Source organism: Achroia grisella, unplaced genomic scaffold (assembly GCF_030625045.1).
Source record: "Achroia grisella isolate CSIRO2021 unplaced genomic scaffold, CSIRO_AGI_Agris_v1 utg783, whole genome shotgun sequence".
Taxonomy (NCBI): domain Eukaryota; kingdom Metazoa; phylum Arthropoda; class Insecta; order Lepidoptera; family Pyralidae; genus Achroia; species Achroia grisella.
In genome coordinates, this window is record NW_026713023.1 from 483556 (window position 1) to 503836 (window position 20281).

Genomic DNA, 20281 nt, shown 5'->3' on the forward strand with positions numbered 1-20281 from the left:
GTATATAAATTCATCAACACACAAGTAAATGATTTTCTAAATATATTCAGAGCCAAAAAGTTTTTGCATTTAAAAAATTTTGCTGATACGGAGTCACTATTGCAGGAAATTGTTGAAAAAATATATATCGAGTACAGGTACTATCGACGAATACTTTATCTAGGGAACACGCGGGAACGCGGAACGGCAACATGTTGCCGTTCCGCCACGATACCGTTATAGTGGTAGAAAGAGAGAGACAGTGGAGTCAGCAAATGTATCTACGGGTCGTGGCTGGATCAACATAATGTGTAACTAAGTGCGCGTATATATATATATATATATATTTTGTCTTTAATTCAAAGGAAATATAAATAATGAACGCATCACATTTAAAACAGTAATAAGTACGTAATATTATCACATGGTAACAGCACGTATTATGGCAAAAATAAACATCGGCTGATTTGAAAAGATTTATTATAGTAATAATAGTAATCTCAGGACAATTCACACAGCTTCATCTAGACCCAAGTTAAGCTAGCTGAACATTGTGTTATGGGTACCAGACAACTGATACAAATACAAAGATTTTTTTCGTAAATTAATATATATTATCTATACATAGAAAACACCCAGACCGTTACAAACAATCATACTCATGAATACAAATGTTTGCAGCGTGCGAGGAATCGAACCCTCGACCATCAAGCAGGAATCAAAGCGGTGTGCTAGCTAAATCGCTAGACTACCGACAACTAGTTTGTACACGCGACTTCGTTCGCGTGGAATGTAACTTCTTACATTTTAGAAAAATAAAATTAAATTCCACACGGACGAAATCCCGTGTACAGCTAGTCATCAATAAAAAAAAACACGTAGGTATCTCTAATATATTATACACTAGCTATTCCGGCGACTTCGTCCACGTGGTTTTTTACTTTATTTTTCTAAAATAAAAGTAGCCTAAGTTACTCCTTATTACATCAGCTACCTGTCAAAAAAGGTCCCATCAAAATCGGTCCAGCCATTTCAGAGATTAGCCGGAACAAACAGACAGACAGACAGACAAAAATTGTATAAAAATAAAATTTAGTATATGTACCGTATTTATATTCATATGCTCGTAGTCAAAAACTATTATTTCAATATTATAAACAACAGGCTTCAACATTCTCAAGTACCACAAAAAAGATGTTTTTTCTATCAAATAAACCGTTTTTATTAAAAACAAGCTGGTCCCGCGACTTCGTCCGCGTGGAATTTAACTTTATTTTTCTAAAATAAAAGTAGCCTAAGTTACTCCTTATAAATCAGCTACCTGCCAAAAAAAGTACCGTCAAAATCAGTCCAGCCATTTCAGAGATTAGCCGGAACAAACAGACCGACAGACAGACAGACAAAAATTATAAAAATTGTTAATTTGGTATATGTACCTTATATATATTCATATGCATGTAGTAAAAAACGGTTATTTCAATATTACAAACAGACACTCCAATTTTATTTATATGTATAGATTATTATTTATTTATTTATTTATTCATCCAAAATAATACAAATTGTGTAGGATAACGTAATAGTAACATTACAGTAAAATTTTTGTCAACAACATAATAGTAACTTAAACATTAAATCTCGGTATATCTATAGACTAGCTGGCCCCAGCGACTTCTTCCGCGTGAAATTTTATTTTATTTTTCTAAAATAACAGTAGCGTAAGTTACTCCTTATTACATCAGCTACTTGCCAAAAAAAGTCCCGTCAAAATCGGTCCAGCTATTTCAGAGATTAGCCGGAACAAACAGACAGACAGACAGACAAAACTTGTAAAATATGTTATTTTGGTGTATGTACCGTATTTATATTTATATGCAAGTAGTAAAAAACGGTTATTTCAATATTACAAACAGACACTCCAATTTTATTTACATGTATAGATGTATAGATTTAAAAAAAGTAACAGTCATAAGGCTAGTCGTATGCCTAATATATATGTATATATATGTAATAAATTCATTTAAACAGAAATTGCGGCAACATTATTTAAATTTGTAACTTTTTTACTGTCCTTCTCCTTTTTTCACATCTTTCTGTTATATCCCTATAGTTCTCTCTATATTTTCTGTTTTTCTTACTTTCAATTTGAGACTGTACTTATAATTTGATTATCGGATCATTATGTATTTACTTATATATAATATTTATACATTTATGGGTTATATTTACATATATATTTATGTATGTATATTGTTATTTTTTTATAGAAATGTATATTTTGCTTATCTTTATAAATCTTTTTTTGACATTTCTTATTTATATTAGTGCACCGCCAATAATCTTTCGCTGCACCACTCATGGTTGCCTGGTAAATAACGCGGCAAAATATTAAGTCCGCCACATGTACAAATTTTTTTGTGCATTAAAGTTAAATAAATAAATAAAAATACACTACTGTTTAATGAAAATGCGTATTGTCTAGTGCTTTGAGATGTATCAAAATAAGGTCAACAAAAAAGTCCGTGATAGTATATGTCTATCTCTAAGGATAACCAAAAATAACCATTTTTTATCTTTTACATTTTACGGGATTTTTTTTTATCGTATGTTTCCCTTAAAATCATGTAAACAATGTTATTATGTCATAATCTAAAGAAATGATAATATTTTATAGTGATATATCCACTATAAAATACCAAAAAGTAGCAATGTAATTCGTTACGCGCGACTCAGCTGTTATAAGGTCAAAGGTCGGTGCACCCCGCGTATTTGATAAATAGTGCTTCTCTGGATGTCTTTAAGAGAAAATGGCAGTATGTACGTGTATATGTACAAGTCCTTAAGTGTTAAGTTTTTCAAATGAAAGAAGAATAAATATTTTTAAGTACAGTACTTACGTACATTAATATAATACCTACTTTTTACTTGTATCTATTGTTATTAAAATTAAATTATAAGTTCTTAACTTGACCACGACTATGTGACCCTCTCTTGGCGCCAAAACGAGTGAAAAAATGAACAGCATACGACGACGACACAGTACCTATAGAGTGGAGCAACTGCTTATTCAGTTTTATTCAACTATTTAGTCCCTCCACCGTTACAATGAATGGAGGCGGATATTACAATGTATGTAGCATTGCGAATATAAAATATCTAGATTAGGTATAATAAATTCATAATTGATAGGCCGTTACGGTATCAGAGCCAAAAAGTCTTCTTTCTTTGTACTCTTAGATGCGACAGCGACTTTGTTTTATACTACACTATGCAATGATGGATATACCTAAAATAAATAAAATATCTGAGGTTTGGACAAAAATTCAAAAGGTACTTTATTTTGAAAAAGTATTTTGAAAATACCTATTTTGCATTTAGTATTTGAAATACAAAACACAAAACTATTTTTGTTATTAGAGTGACATTTCTATGAATTCACTGTCGATAGCGAGCGGTGCGATGGAAAAAGATAACCGTTTATAAAAATATAATAAATAGCCCTGGACAATTAACACAGACTGATACTGAACTGATATAAATAGATATTTTTATTTTGTAAATACATATAAAACACCCAGACCGATGAAAACAATCGATGACCGATGAGTACAAATGTTTGCACCGTGCGAGAAATCGAACCCGCGACCATCGGATGTAAAGCGGTGTGACCACCGAGGCAGTCGAAATATATAAATAATCTTATGAATTTAATTTATTCTAATTTGTTTGTGTGCGCGGGGTGCGGTGTACGGTGCTCCCCCCTACCTCCACCGTTGCTGGAGCTTGCATGTATGGAGCATTGCGAATATAAAATATCTAGATTAGTAAATTCATAATTGATAAACCGTTACGGTATCTATATATATTCGGATTAAAATAAGTATCGCAGTAAGGACCAGTATATAAAGTGATCAACACAATTAAGATTTTGAAATATATATACATTAAAAGTCTTTGTGTATTCAAAAAATATCTAATTTGTTTGTGTGCGCGATGCGGTGTACGGTGCAGGGGGACCCTGCCTCCACCGTTGCTGGAGCTTGCATGTATGGAGCATTGCGAATATAAAATATCTAGATTAGTAAATGAATAAATTCATAATTGATAGACCGTTACGGTATCTATATATATATTCGGATGAAAATAAGTATCGCAGTAAGGACGAGTATATAAAGTGATCAACATAATTAATTGATTTTTGAAATATATTCAGAGCCAAAAAGTCTTTGTGGATACCAAAAATTTAGCCGTTCGGAGCCAGTCATGCACGAATTATTAGTAAAAAATGTGTCGAGTATATCGTACTATCGACGAATATATATGGCCACATCGCAAAATAGAATGCGACGTTGCCATACCGCCTGAGATATACGCGATAGGAGTCAAGTTATTCAGTGCAAAAGGTGGAATCAGTAAGTGTTTAGGTTGTGGCGTGATCAACAAAGTGCCCATATATATATATATATATATATATATATAAAACTAGCTACTCGCCCCGGCTTCGCACGGGTGTACATGTATTATATATATAAACCTTCCTCTTGAATCACTCTATCTATTTAAAAAAAACCGCTTCAAAATCCGTTGGGTAGTTTTAAAGATTTAAGCATACATAGGGACGGACAGACAGAGACCGCGACTTTGTTTTATACTATGTAACGATGATAATCCCTCTGACTACCTTAACTCAGATTGCAGTGAAGGTGTTTCAACCTGTAAAATTACGAAGCCACAAGCATCTATCAAGTGAATAGTTTGACTGCCAAGGCGAACAATGGTAAAATGTCAATGTATACTGAAAGGCGGTTTGTCTGAGTTATGTCTAGGTCGAAGTAAATCGTAACGACCTTATCTATCTTTGTTTTCACGCCAGATCTCTCAGACAGAGGAAACCTGAGGATAGAGAGGAAGGTGATTGTTATTAATGTGAACCCTATTGCTAGCAATGTACCTTATCAGGTTGATCTCCACGCGGTTGCCACTGGAAATCATCATGACAAAATCCCTGGTGAATTGGTCACAATGTTCTAGCTGATCTGACCCCACGCTCATCTTATCATCCTACAATGGTGCCCCGCCAATATTTACCGTCAGCGCAGGCAGGGTCAGCTTTCCATTATCATCCATAAAAAAACAGCAGAAATGAGATCAGGGGATTGTTAATAATAACTTAATAACTGACGCATTAAGCTCTCTTTTTTTTTAATCGGAATAAAATATACATCCTCTGTGTCTTGTCATTATATTTCCACCTCCGTTTTCACTCCGCAATCTTACGCTTCCATCACTTTCACATTGAACAATATCATGGATTCGATTCCCGGTAAAACCAACCGACACAAATTTACTAGATTTGTAGATTGGCTTGATACAAGTTCTCTGATTTCTACCTTTACTACGTTCGATAATATGTATATATATAAACTAAATTACGCAATGAATTTTAATGCAGTTTTTAACAACTCTATATAAACAATAAATAATATGATTCAAGATGGAGGTTTATATATTACATATACACCCGTGCGAAACCGGGGCGGGTAGTTCATCACTCCTTCGCTATATATACTATATAGCAAAGGAGTGATGACATGCTGAATGATTTTTTTTAAATTTTGCATAAAAAATACATTAAATCAATAAAAATCTTTACACTTAACCATGTGTTTGACACACACATACAATAATACTCTTTTGTTATTACTGGAACAAAGATCTTTTTGTATTTTATGTTATGATCTAATTTCGACCACTAGGCGACCACAAGCATAAATAAAGCTGCTAAAATTACAAGTATTCCAACACGATTACAGATTACAGTAATTGTAATTTACGTAATACCGAAATTGAAGCGATGTTGCAACTTTCATTGTGTTCAAAACTGAGATGGGCAATTACACACTTTCGTCTTCCAGCCCGCTGGCGTGGAAATTAGTGGAAACTGTAATTGTATCAAAGAAAGCAGATCGGATGTCTTGTAATGGGTTGTATCATTTTAACAATTGCTCGTACAGTTGACACGCTGAGTGCGTTACTTACTGCCAATTTTATGTCTGTTTAATACAGTGCCAGATTTATATTTTTATGAGTGTACGCCACTTTATTTCCGTCGCCCCGTGTATATAGCCTTCTAAAATAATAATTTTCCATCTCTAATAAAGAAGGCCTTAGTTAAATAAACTGCTGCTCTCATCTATCACTCACGCGATAATATAGGAATGAGTTTCTATAGGAATTTATTTAAAGTATAAAAAACCATGAGGAAACAAGTGAACGTGTTTGACTTGTATCCTCTAAAATCGGGTAACCTTCCTCCCTCTGAAATCTGCCTGCCCTAGGACGCTGTCGCGCCTAGGACTTCAGGACTGGTTTAATATATAAAATTTTCATGTCACAATATTCGTAACAAAATTCCTCTGATATTATAGATAAATATAAGCTATGGAAGAGCGGAGCCTCCAGCCACAGGTATCTTTATGTTTAAAAGGAGTCTTCAATAACTGTATAGAATGTAGTATAAAGAGTTTTGAATTTTGAATACATATGGAATTTTGTGTGTTTATTCAATAGGTCTGAGAATAGACGTAGTCAAATTTTATAAGGCTGGTCCACTCCAAAATATATATTTTTTGTTTCGGCAATAAAAATTTTAATATTTTGTTTATTATGTTCAGTTTGATTGCATGATTCTTCAAATAAAGTATCTTATTATTTAAATTCAAAGTCAAAACCATTTTATTTATCTTGTACTTTTTTTGCTGCACGATATCATATGATATTCAACAGCCATACTATGCGTTGTCATTCCAAAGGACTAAGATATCATGAATTTAATATCAGTAATATCATTGCCTAATCTGCACCCTATAACCGAAACTCTCCGAAAACGCCGTGTAATAGATGAAAGTGATGTACCCATACACCTACTTACATTCTACCTGTTTAAAAATTATTCGATTTTGAATGTATGTTAAAAGAACAGTACTTGTGTACATTAGATTTAAATCGATATTCAGGCACTGGGGCTACTTTCAGGACTTAAGATCCTGCGGCGATGTGAGATAATGGATATTTGAGATTAGATAGGACGGTAGGGATAGTGATAAAAAGTATGACGTGCACAAGATGCAGAAAGGTCCTACGTGGATAAATGATTTTCAGTTTGATTCCGGAGTAGTAGACCTGCAAGTCTTTTGTTGACGAATTTAAAGAACCCAGGAAATCTTTGTCAGCATTGATTCTTATTAACCTTGAATTCTACTAATTACTGCATCCACTATTGTTTTGGGTTATCATTGGTATTATGAGAAACAGCCTCGGCATATTTTTGACAATAGCATTTCGCATGGAGGTAATCGTGTATTGGTTAACTAAGTTGTGTTTGTTTGGTGTTAATTTAATATCTGTTTGAATGATTTATTGTTGTTCAATTTGTATGGTATTTGTATGGTAATTTAATACATTTTTATTCAAATCAAATCAATCAAATCAAAAGTCATTCATTATTCATGTCTTACGATATATCAAAGCTACCGTCCGTTCGGAATAATTTCGAGATGAGAAGAAACTCAGCTCGTAATCTTTTCAAATAGTGTTGTACATGTTTAAAATAATACAAATTAATTTATAAATTCAAATTTTGGAGAATAACGTGTGTTATACCGTAGAAACATATAGTATACTAGCTTTTGCCTGCGGCTTCGCTAGCGGTAATTTATCCCCTTAGGGGTGGAATTTATGAAAATCCTTTCTATGGGGATGCCTATGTCATATGGCTTTATGCATGCAAAATCTCAGCCCGATGGGTTTCAAATTGACAAAGTTTCATACAAACTTCCATCCCCTATTTTATCCCCTTGGGGGTAGAATTAATCAAAATCCTTTCTTTAATTTCAACGTCCAGTCATCATTTCATCTGTCCAGTGGTTTGGGCTGTGCGTTGATAGATCACTATGTCAGTCATCTTTGAGTTATATATATTTAGATAGTAGAAACCTGAAGAATATTAACATATCGTATCATACGTTGATAATCCATAGATCTTATTAAAAAAGCAAAAATCTGTCTATGCTTCTGTTTACAACCTTATAACGATTTAACGGCTGAACGCAAGTTAACTAATTTTGGCGTGAAGATAGATTGTATCGCGAGGTCGAACATAGGCTATCTTTTATCTCATTCATTGTAGCTAGATTTACATAAAGTACTCATAAATTAATATTATATTTTACTTGTTGCAGGAACATTCAAAGCAGCTATTCGATTACTTGTCTGAGACGGAAAAGTTATTCACAAGGTAATAAATTTATAGCTAGATTTACAATGTATAAAATATGTTCATGATGAATTGTTAAAACTTATATTATATAAGTACTTTATGTAAATCTAGCTACTTTTAATATATATAAATTAATATTATATTTTACTTGTTGCAGGAACATTCAAAGCAGCTATTCGATTACTTGTCTGAGACGGAAAAGGTGTTCCTGTTTGGTGATAATCACAAGGGTAATAAATTTATACAATGTATAAAATAGTTAACTCATTATTTAAAAAAAAATATTATAAACTATTCTGTTATATTATGGGTAAATTACATGATGTTCATGATGAATTGTTAAAACAATTTTGTGAATACTAATAATGGAATGAAATAAATAAATTTCATTATTACTATTATTATTATTTATGCTATTGTCGCATTTTCTCATATTATTCTTTTATTGTTATTATTATTATTATTCATTTATAAATATTATTATATTACACTATGTTAGTTCCATTCAGTTCATAAGTAAACGTTGAAGCAGAAACGGTTTCTGCTTTTATTAAAGAAATTCAAAACTCTGTACTTTATAAAGTATTACAAGTACATTATTTTTATGATTATCTCTATATATAGGAGATTATTGACATAAGGACTTTTTGTCTGTGGAATAAATAGTTACAAAGGCGTCTTAAATAATTTAATTTAATTTAAGTTAACGTTGCATATATTACACATTATTTAATATTATATAAGATTTCTATCTTTACTTTGCCAATAGTTTTGTACTTTTTAGTTGGTCTAAGATTACATCTTAACTTTTACAGAGGCACAATTCGAAATAGCACATCTGAAGCAGTCGAAACGTCGTAAACGCTCATTAACACACGACGATAAAGAACTAGTCTCACTGAAGAATCATTTAGGTGTGAAGGTGACACCCAGAAATAGTTTCCTAGACCCTAAGTTCCTACTTATGAGAAGATGGTCCAACAGCACTGAACTCGTACTGGACCAACTCGCTGACGATGAATTAGACCACTGTTACTATAGGAGTGAGGATGCAGCAATATATGCATGTGAAGATGTGGTAAGTATTTATTTAATTTATTATATATGACAATTTATATCTCTAGTCGAAGCATTCTATAGTATACGTACGATGTTCCTAATCATCAAATAATTATTATCGTATTATTATTTTGATGATCGAAATCATCAAATAATTATTATCGTATTATTATTTGATGATCCTCTTTTCTAGTACAGTCCCCTTATTTTATTCAAATGTATATTTTATTACTTTCAGAGGGGTTTCATTAAAACCAACAACAGTTACTATTACATCCATCCGTTACCAGAAAGATTTCATCATGAAGATTCAAAAGCACATGTGATAGTTAAACGACAAATAACAAATTTACCTACAGAAACTAATCAACAAAAGGAAGATACTTGTATTGAGAGAGATAGTATTGATACATCTATCACCCCTCAGCCAGTTAGAATATGGACAAAACATAGAAGAAAACGAGAAATATCTAATGTAAATGAAATGAATGATTTAGACGGATTTAAATTGAATTTAGCTCATAGAAATAAAACTATAGGAACGTTTATAGAAAAACTATTGACTGATACAAAGAGACAGAAAAGAGCTATTTTGCCAGCGGTTTTTGTAGAAACGGCTGTTTTTGTTGATAGAGACTTGTATAAACATATGACTGTGAATTTTCCTAAAGACACAGAAAGAGAATTGGTTAGATTTGTTTTAGCTATGATTAACGCAGTGCAATTGTTATATCATGATCCCTCTCTTGGAAGACCTGTAAATTTCATTTTGAAAAGATTGGAGATTCTTCATGAAGACCCGGTTAATTTGAAGCGACCACATGATATTGATAGATTTTTAAGCAATTTTTGTACCTGGCAAAGATTAGAGAATCCACCTGGTGACAATGATCCTTTGCATTGGGATCATGCCTTGATTTTAACTGGTTTAGACTTGTATGTGGTCAATAAGAATGGTAAAGTTAGCAGTCAAGTCGTAGGTAAGTAGTATTTGAAAAATAATAGTATTAGCTTTGAAAATGTATATACCTAGAACTGAGAAGCACACAATCAAATTTTAATACTTCGAAACTAATTGCTATAGTAACAACTTAGATTAAGTCATAAAACACATTAAACGATTGTAATGTAATTCGGTAATCAAACTTGAGAACAAGATTTTTTTATAAAGTTATCAGCGTCATTTTTTCCCACATAACCTGTTCTCTGACAGACTAGTGTTTTTTCATTAACAATAATGTTACAAAATTAAGTTTTAATTCATTTATTCTAGGTCTAGCTCCAGTGGCTGGAATGTGTACGGTCACTAGCAGTTGTACAGTAAATGAAGGAAGACATTTCGAAAGTGTTTACGTAGTGGCACATGAAATAGGTCACAAGTACGTTGCTTTTCAAAATAGAAAATTATATATATAGATAATTATTATTCTTCTGAATCTGATTTAACTGAATCAGTAATTTCATTGTCAGCTTACTCTTCATAGATATTATATTCATCACACAATCTATCCATTTTTTTTCAGCATCCTCTCCATTTTCACCCATTCACGTTCATGTTATATTATTCCTTTATGACGTCATAAAGGAATAATATAACATATACGTATGTTATGTACGTATGTTTTTTTATTCTTACATAAAAAAAACATAAATATGTATTTATGTCTCGGCATGCGCCACGATGGTCCTCTAGCAGATAACGGTTGTGATCCCAGTGCGTACCTGATGAGCCCAACACTCGGTAGCGGGAAGATCACCTGGTCTCAGTGCAGTAAAAACTACCTGCAGAAGTTTCTAGAGTAAGTGAAATATAATTATGTGATAGATTTTGTTCTTTTCTAGGACGCCAACAACGAATTATCTCGTTTACTTCCCATTTTTGTGCCACTACGATTAAACTCGGAATATAGAAATATCAGTGCTGGTATGGACAGATGGCCTCTAGAAAAAAAAAACAAAAAATGTATGCTGGCTTGCATGAACAGAAAATATGCCGTAGAATTAGAGTTTTTATTATTATAATGTGATTAAATCAAATTTTTATTTTAAGTCAGATTTCTGAGAATTTGAGTGGTATAGAACGTGTGACCATTGGAAGGAAAGTGGTGAGCTAAACCGCTAGACCACCGTCTAAAGTCTTCTTATTATTTTATACATAATAGTAATTAGAATATTTTATTTACAGTACAGTTCAGTCTCGGTGTTTGTTAGACCATGGAAACTCTGCTGGTCAGTTGGATCACAGTGCTGAAGGTATTCTTCCTGGTGAGAGATTCGATGCTGATCAACAATGTGAGTATCTTCTTATTTAATTTTAAAACATTGACAGGAATTTATTATTACTTCCTTAATTCTACTACTATTAACATGTACGACCACAAATATTCGGTGTGGTGTCAAACCTAGTGTTAGCAACCAAAATAGTCCGGAAAACTCTAGGCTTCCAAACTATATCCAAACACATTCCGTGATGATGCCTCGTTTAGAAACAAAACACGTATCTCAATATGAGTCTATATCCAATAACAGTGGGAATTTGTTCACTAATGGTAACATTATAAGGCTTCCATAACGGTGGTCAGGTTTACGCATTGAATATTTGAATTTAAGTCCAGTCCAGTTACATTGGATTCTGCCATTTTGTATCTTTTATACTCCTGGATTATAGTAAATTCCTTATTTGGTGTTTCATACACTAAAGTAATAACTTAAAGATCCAATAACGGTCGATATTTAATCACTAATGGGAAGGTTAAAATGCTTCCAGAACGTTGGTAAGTTTGCTTTGAATATTTGTGGCCTCACATATGCTAACGGTAGCGGAATTAAACAAAATAATGCACTTCTCCAAAATAACATCTAATTCGATTAAAAATTATGTTAGTTATACGATATAGTAATTGCCAATGTTTTGAATTTGAATGTCATGGTTAGGACATCGAAATCTGTGAGTCTATGACCAAACACTGGTTACCGGTTATCAGCATATTTCCCATTGTGAGTTCTGCGTTAGTTTTGTTAACGGCGACAGTTGACAATTAAAGTCTTATCATACTATCATTATTCGTTAGTAGCACTGACAGTACAAACAGTTTTCCTGATCATATCTAGTCAGAGCAGCACGCATGAGGAATCAAAATTGAATGGACGCAACTGTCCGCTCTTCTCTGTACATTAATATTTTTATGGTCGATTCTAAAAATGCTAAACATGAAATTGGTTATATAAACAATTTTCTCAATATTTTCCTTGAATCCAATTTTAAAATTATCTTCACCGTTGCTTCTCAATACATCTACGAAAATATTTGTATGTCAGAAAACATATTAACAATTTAAAAAAGTAATAAAGGCTTACGTAATGTCTACAAACTAGTTTTACCTAGGTGCCGTTTGACGAAAGTTAGTAATTCGTTTTATGGAAATTGCGTAAGGTTTTATAATAAACTCCCAAAGTCAGTACTCAATTTACCAGAAAAAAAAATCAAATGTGCTATAAAATATTTTCTTTGTAAAATAGCTTATTATAAAATTGAAGAATTTATAAATGATAATAATGTTTTTTGTAGAAAATATCTAACTTACAATAATTGTTAGCGCTGACAATGTTATCTGATTAAACAGAGATTAAGTGCGTAGCGGTTTCTATGTTGATTGTCGCATGCCTAATCCTTGTTATTAATTAAATATAAGTAAATCAATATTTATTTAAAAGAGCAACACACAAGTTTCTTGCTGATTCTTCTTGTGATGAATCTGCATACCGAATAAGCGGTAGAATTGAACTTGATTATTCAAAAGTGCTTATATTAAGTTTATTTGAATAAAGATTATTTCTATTTCTAAAAATATTAAATATCAGTGTAAAAGAAAGTGAGAGGGAGTAGTTGCAGTAACCCTACTGCTGAACATCTCTGATGATGACGAAGGAGTAGTGACGTACAAAATGTAAAGCACAATATATTTTCCGTAAATTTTCCAATGCGTTACTGAGTCTGCAATAGTACAGTAGAGAAAAGGACTATAATACAGTAGTAGTAATTTACTACCTCAGTTTTAATCCATAAATCACAAATACCCGTAGTCCTGAGATAACAACATCTTGTTCAAGCCACGAAATAACCATTATTTTAATCGATATTAAAGATCAAAAACTATAGATCAGATGTTGATCAAATTTATAGACGACCGCACGAGAAGTACTAGCTTACCAATTAAGTAGAGAGTTACCAAAATACCGAGTTACCAAATGTACCAAAATTGTGTTACCAGAATAGCGAGTTACCAAATAAATCGAGTCTTTAAATTTTGATTTTAATCGAGTTTTTAAAATTAGTACAAGTAGATAAAAGTTTTGTAATACATGAAGAAAATATAGTTGAATTGTTAAATCTCCTTCTTGAAGTTGCTTGGAAATTCTAGAATTAGATTCTAATGAATCTAATTCTAGAAGCTTGCCTGTTTAATAAATATAATCTGTTATTTCAGGCATGCTGAAGTACGGCAGTGGGAGTCGCCACTCCGCTGCTCAGAACTTAGAGGACATCTGCAGGGATTTGCATTGTCAGAGGGAGAGGTACACGTGGACGTCACATCCTGCGCTAGAGGGGACCAAATGCGGTGAAGATATGGTAAGGAATGATTTCTTTTATATTATTCTGGCTGTGCTCGCGTTTTTAACCTGCATGAAGTTTATAGCCTATACGTTATACTGATATATAAGCTATAATACTGTAAAGTTTCATCAAAATCTGTTCAGTTGTTTTTGCGTGAAAGAGTAACAAGCATCCATACATACAAACTTTCGCATTTATAATATTACTAGCTTTTACCCGCGGCTTCGCTCGCATTGATTGGTGCTAGATGGCGCTGAGTTATAATTGACTTCTAACTTCAATACTGGCTGCTAGATGGCGCTCAAGTAGCAAAATGACGATAGCTTATTTTTTGGTTTTTATAAAAAAAACTTTTGGGTTTTTTTTTAATAAAAAGTATCCTATGTTCATTCTAATACCTCCAACAAAATGACGATATCTTATTTTTTGGTTTTTATAAAAAAAACTTTTGGATTTTTTTTTTAATAAAAAGTATCCTATGTTCATTCTAATACCTCCAACAAAATGACGATATCTTATTTTTTGGTTTTTTATAAAAAAAACTTTTGGGTTTTTTTTTAATAAAAAGTATCCTATGTTCATTCTAATACCTCCAACAAAATGACGATATCTTATTTTTTGGTTTTTTATAAAAAAAACTTTTGTGTTTTTTTTTTTAATAAAAAGTATCCTATGTTCATTCTAATACCTCCAACAAAATGACGATATCTTATTTTTTGGTTTTTTATAAAAAAAACTTTTGGGTTTTTTTTTTAATAAAAAGTATCCTATGTTCATTCTAATACCTCCAACAAAATGACGATATCTTATTTTTTGGTTTTTTATAAAAAAAACTTTTGTGTTTTTTTTTTAATAAAAAGTATCCTATGTTCATTCTAATACCTCCAACAAAATGACGATATCTTATTTTTTGGTTTTTTATAAAAAAAACTTTTGGGTTTTTTTTTTAATAAAAAGTATCCTATGTTCATTCTAATACCTCCAACAAAATGACGATATCTTATTTTTTGGTTTTTTATTTTTGTGTTTTTTTTTTAATAAAAAAGTATCCTATGTTCATTCTAATTCCAACAAAATGACGATATTTTATTTTTATGTTTTTTTATAAAAAAATATTTGTTTTTTTTTTAATAAAAAGTATCCTATATTCATTCTAATTTTTTTGTTTCTTATAAAAATTTTTTTTTTATTAAAAAGTATCCTATGTTCATTCTAATACCTCCAACAAAATGACGATATCTTATTTTTTGGTTTTTTATAAAAAAAATTTTGTGTTTTTTTTTTTAATAAAAAGTATCCTATGTATGTTCATTCTAATACCTCCCACAAAATGACGATATCTTATTTTTTGGTTTTTTATAAAAAAAACTTTTGTTATTTTTTTAACACGTTGACGGACAATTGCGGCTATAGTCGTCAAAAAACAACTATAGCCGTCCAAAACGAAACGGTCGTTTTTAGACACTACGGCTATAGCAGCACAAATTACTTTTTACGTAGAAGCATAGTGTCGTGTTTTGAAAACATTTTTTTAGGTTGAAGTTCATATTTCACCTGTTATACGAGTTGCAGATTCATTATGCACATTCGATTTATTATTATTTATATAACTATACTGGTATGTATTTGTTTATTATTCATTTTATACTTTAAACAGAAATAAAAAAACAAAATTTAGCATTTTAGGTTAGGTTAACGATACTATAGGTTATACTGTTTACTTTATTTTTTGGTTTTACATTTGAAATATAAATAAATAATGATAATGTAAATGATAAATATATATTATATATATAATATAATATATAATATATAAGTTTATTTAAGCAGAAAGAGTAAAACTATACTTCTAACATTCTAAAAATCACAAAAACATATAGTGTCAATTTTCGAACTTCGCTTGTTCCTACTGTCCGTCAACGTGTTAATAAAAAGTATCTTATGTTCATTCTAATACCTGCAACAAAATGACAATATCTTATTTTTTGTTTTTTATTAAAAAAAAATTTTTTTTTTTAAATAAAAAATATGCTATGTTCAACAAAATGACCTTCAACAAAATGACGATATCTTATTTTTTGGTTTTTTATAAAAAAAACTTTTGTTTTTTTTTAATAAATAGTATCTTATGTTCATTCTAATACCTGCAACAAAATGACAATATCTTATTTTTTGTTTTTCTATAAAAAAAAATATTTTTTTTTTTAAATAAAAAATATGCTATGTTCAACAAAATGACGATATCTTATTTTTTGGTTTTTTATAAAAAGACTTTTGTGTTTTTTTTTTAAATAAAAAGTATGATATGTTCATTCTAATACCTCCAAGAACATGTGTACAAAATTTCATGATGATCGGTTCAGTAGTTTTTACGTGAAAGCGTAACAAACATCCCTACTTTTACCTTTAAAATTTTAATAAGGATTAAGATTAAGATGAATATACGTGGTGTAGTACTGCCGCGGCGGGTCTTGTGCTGGTGGTGTGGAGGCTTCAGGGCGGTGGTCACGATGGTCACGGTGGTCGGAGTGCGCGTCCGCGTGTTTGTTGGACGAACGCCGAGCACCTGCTGCTACTGGAGTTGCCGTTGCCACCCGGCGGTGCACCAGGCCCAGGTATCGTACTATCTTTACACTAGCTGACCCGTGACTTCGTCTGCATTTCACTTCCCCACCTTTTGCAATATTTTTCATTGCAGCTCCGCTCCTATTGGTTATAGCGTAATGTTATATAGCTTAAAGCTTCCTTGACAAATTTATATCCAATACAAAAAGAATTTTCCAATACGAAGCTGTAGTTCCTAAGATTAGCGCGTTCAAACTCTTTAGCTTTATAATATTAATAATTAATAATAATAATAATATAGATAGGTATGTACCAGAACTGTTTATACACTATTTTGGATTATTCCTACGAATGATCTGAAGATAGGTTCTTTTAGATTGATTTTAGTTGGCTTATCCTATGGACAAACTTTAATCGAGTTTTTTTACTTATTGAACCCGCGACCGCTGGATGCAAACCGGGGTGCCAAACCATTAAACCATCGTGGTCGTCAGATTCTTAACAGACCATAGGTATATCATTAATTTAGGTGTGTTATTAATTTAAATTTTATTTACAGACACGACAACACGAATAACTACTGTTCGGGACACGACAAGAAATATCAAACATGTCACGCAGATCAGGTAATAAATATTGTATTTATTTATTTATACATGAAAATAACGTACTTAATAATGTAAACAATTATTATTTCCTTATTTTCTTTGAATAAGAATTAAACACCGAAACGGATAAGATAAAGTATGAATACATTAGACGAAGTATGAAAGTGGCGCCGTTGTCAGAGAGATTAAAGTATAATCATCTGTCGTAGTTTGGGCATCTAATGCGTAGGAATGAAGATAACATTTACATATGAATGGTTATAAGGGTAGAGGAAGGAAAAATAGATGGATGGACAGAAAGGTGTGAAAAATGATATGGTAAGAAAGGGAGTAACTAAGGATATGACTGCGAACAGGGAGGAATGGAAGAGAAAAACATATTACGTCACATTAAGAATGGGATAAGGAAGAAGCAAATAATGAAGAATTAAACACCTATTGTTTAATTTTAATATATAATGATAATATTATAATATATATATATTAAAATATAATATATAGATATATTATATCTAATCAATATTTTATGGGGATTGTTAGTGAGTAACTGAGCCATCGGAATGTAATAATTGGTACCTCCATGAGAAACCATCGTGATAAATTCCCTGTAACAATGACCTAACTGGCTGACAATATATTATCCTCCACTGGTGTTATGCCAGCGTGGATGCACCATTCCATTTTCCACAAAAAATATATATATGTTATAAATACATTTCAGGATCCTAAAAATAATTATCCTAAAAAACATCTGACATCAATTAAATATACCGACAGTTTACTTGCAGTTATTATCATCATCAATATAAATCTTACTTAAAAATTAAACGCGGAAGTTTATGAGTGTGGATGGATCGAAGTATAGTTTCTGCTAGAAAGTAACAAACATTCAGTTTGTTACTTTTTCTAGCAAAAACTATTGAATGGAATTTAATGAAACTTTACAATAATATAGCTTACACATCAGAATAACACATAGGATATAAAATTCAGGCGGATGAAATTGCAGACACAGTTAGTTTATAATAATACTAATTTATTATAAATTTTCAGTGTAACAACGTGCCACGAATGACTGTTAGGGAGTTCGCCGATGAAATATGCTCCAGAGCTCGAGAAGTGGACCCTGACCTCATTGGTACCGGTCTGCAAAGGATTGATACAGATGGTGAGTGTTTTAAAATGATTACGACTGTAATTCAAGACAGGGTTGATGGAGATATTTAATATCATCATCATCGCAGCCTGGAAGACGTCCACTGCTGGACATAGGCCTCCCCCAAAGATCTCCACGACGATCGGTCCTGCGCTGCTCGCATCCAATGCCTTCCCGCGATCTTGACCAGATCGTCGGTCCACCTTGCTGGAGGCCTTCCCACGCTGCGTCTTTCGGTCCGTGGTCGTCACTCGAGGACTTTACTGCCCCAACGGCCATCTGTCCTACGAGCTATGTGCCCTGCCCATTGCCACTTCAAAGTCGCAATTCTTCGGGCTATGTCGGTCACTTTGGTTCTTCTGCGGATCTCCTCATTTCTAATTTGATCACGCAGAGAAACTCCGAGCATAGCCCTCTCCATTGCCCTCTGAGTGACTCTGAGCTTGTTGATAGTTAGCGACCACGTCTCTGTTCCGTAAGTCATAACTGGCAACACACATTGGTCGTAAACCTTCGTCTTGAGACACTGCGGAAATTTGGACGAAAAGATGTATCGGAGCTTCCCGAACGCTGCCCATCCGAGTTGGATTCGACGATTGACCTCTTTCTCGAAATTGGATCTACCTAGCTGGATAGTTTGCCCTAAGTATACGTAGTGATCGACAATTTCGAGTGTAGAATCTCCGATTTTTACGGGAGCAGGTACGACATGGACGTTTGACATAATTTTCGTCTTGTCCATGTTCATTTTAACTCCTTGTGAAACTTTACAATAATTTTGCTAAGGTCTTCCATCAGAATGACCACGATATCGTCGGCAAATCGAAGGTGATTGATGTACTCGCCGTTAATGTTGCGCCCGCTCCAGTCCACAGCTTAGTTTATAATAATAAAATTTATTATAAATCGCCTTTTTCAGTTGGATAACAATTCTGGTCGTGGAGGCGAATGACATAGTGGCGTTTTCATACAAACATTTCAACGCTTCGATATATCGATAGTCAATTTGGCACCGCTGGAGAGACTGTAGCACAGCCCACGTCTCGATCGAATCAAAGGCTTTTTCATAGTCCACAAACGCCAATCAAAGTGGCAGGTTGTATTCTTCGGTCTTCTGAATTACCTGCCGCAGCGTATGAATACAGATGGTGAGTGTTTTCGGAACCCGGCTTGTTCGGGAGGCTGGAAGTCGTCAAACCTGCGCGCGAGACGATTCGTGATGACTCTCGAAAACAACTTATAAACATGGCTCAGCAGTGTGATATTTAATAATAATCATAATAAAGTCCTCTGAGATGTGCCCAATATCTGTCTTAACTATTTCTAACCTAAACGGGTTGGTTTTGATTTGAACGGCCCACCCTGAAAGTTATACCAGTGAAATTACAGGTTACCATAGCCATGCTATAGCTTAAATTAAATGTACCTAGTCATTCAAATTTTACACTCCTCTATTGCCCAATTAAAGATGTCAAGAGGCGTATGACCATGGCAAGAAGTGCTATGGATACCTTGATAAAAATATGGAGGAACCTAAAAATAACAAAGAATATAAAAACTAGATCAGTCCGTACACTTGTGTTCCCCATGTTTCTGTTCGGCGCGGAGACGTGGACTCTGCGTGAAATCGAGAAGAAAAAGATAGACGCTCTGGAAATGTGGTGCTGGAGAAGAATGCTTGGGGTATCATAGACCGAATTTAGGACAATATTTTCTGTACGACGGTAGGGAAAAAATAAAATTATAATGTAAAAATTTGACGTTCATAAGCGGCTAAAATGTCCTAGATGAATAAATGATTTTTTAATTTCTATTCAAAGAACTCGGCTTTACACGGCATCTATCAACAATAACACAATTCGGTCACGTCTCACGAAGAAACGATCCATGAAGCCCTGTATTACAAGGTAGAATTGAAGGTACTAGACCCCGTGGACGATCACCCATGTGATGGACCGACCAAGTCAATACAACAAGAGGCCACTCCATGAGTGTACCAGAATGGCAGTCAGTGGCACAAA

At 32.9% G+C, this 20281-nt stretch overlaps 1 protein-coding gene across 1 annotated transcript in view; it reads left to right on the forward strand.

Moving 5' to 3' along the window:
• Positions 1-20281, forward strand: part of LOC131851449 (A disintegrin and metalloproteinase with thrombospondin motifs 16-like) — a 71469-nt gene that overhangs the window by 46594 nt on the left and 4594 nt on the right. The window contains exons 2-11 of the mRNA XM_059201951.1: positions 8415-8487; positions 9073-9335; positions 9555-10296; positions 10590-10695; positions 10981-11115; positions 11502-11608; positions 13804-13946; positions 16386-16546; positions 17056-17122; positions 18158-18272. Of these exons, the coding sequence (XP_059057934.1) occupies positions 8415-8487; positions 9073-9335; positions 9555-10296; positions 10590-10695; positions 10981-11115; positions 11502-11608; positions 13804-13946; positions 16386-16546; positions 17056-17122; positions 18158-18272 (1912 nt within the window). The remainder of the gene's footprint in view (positions 1-8414; positions 8488-9072; positions 9336-9554; positions 10297-10589; positions 10696-10980; positions 11116-11501; positions 11609-13803; positions 13947-16385; positions 16547-17055; positions 17123-18157; positions 18273-20281) is intronic.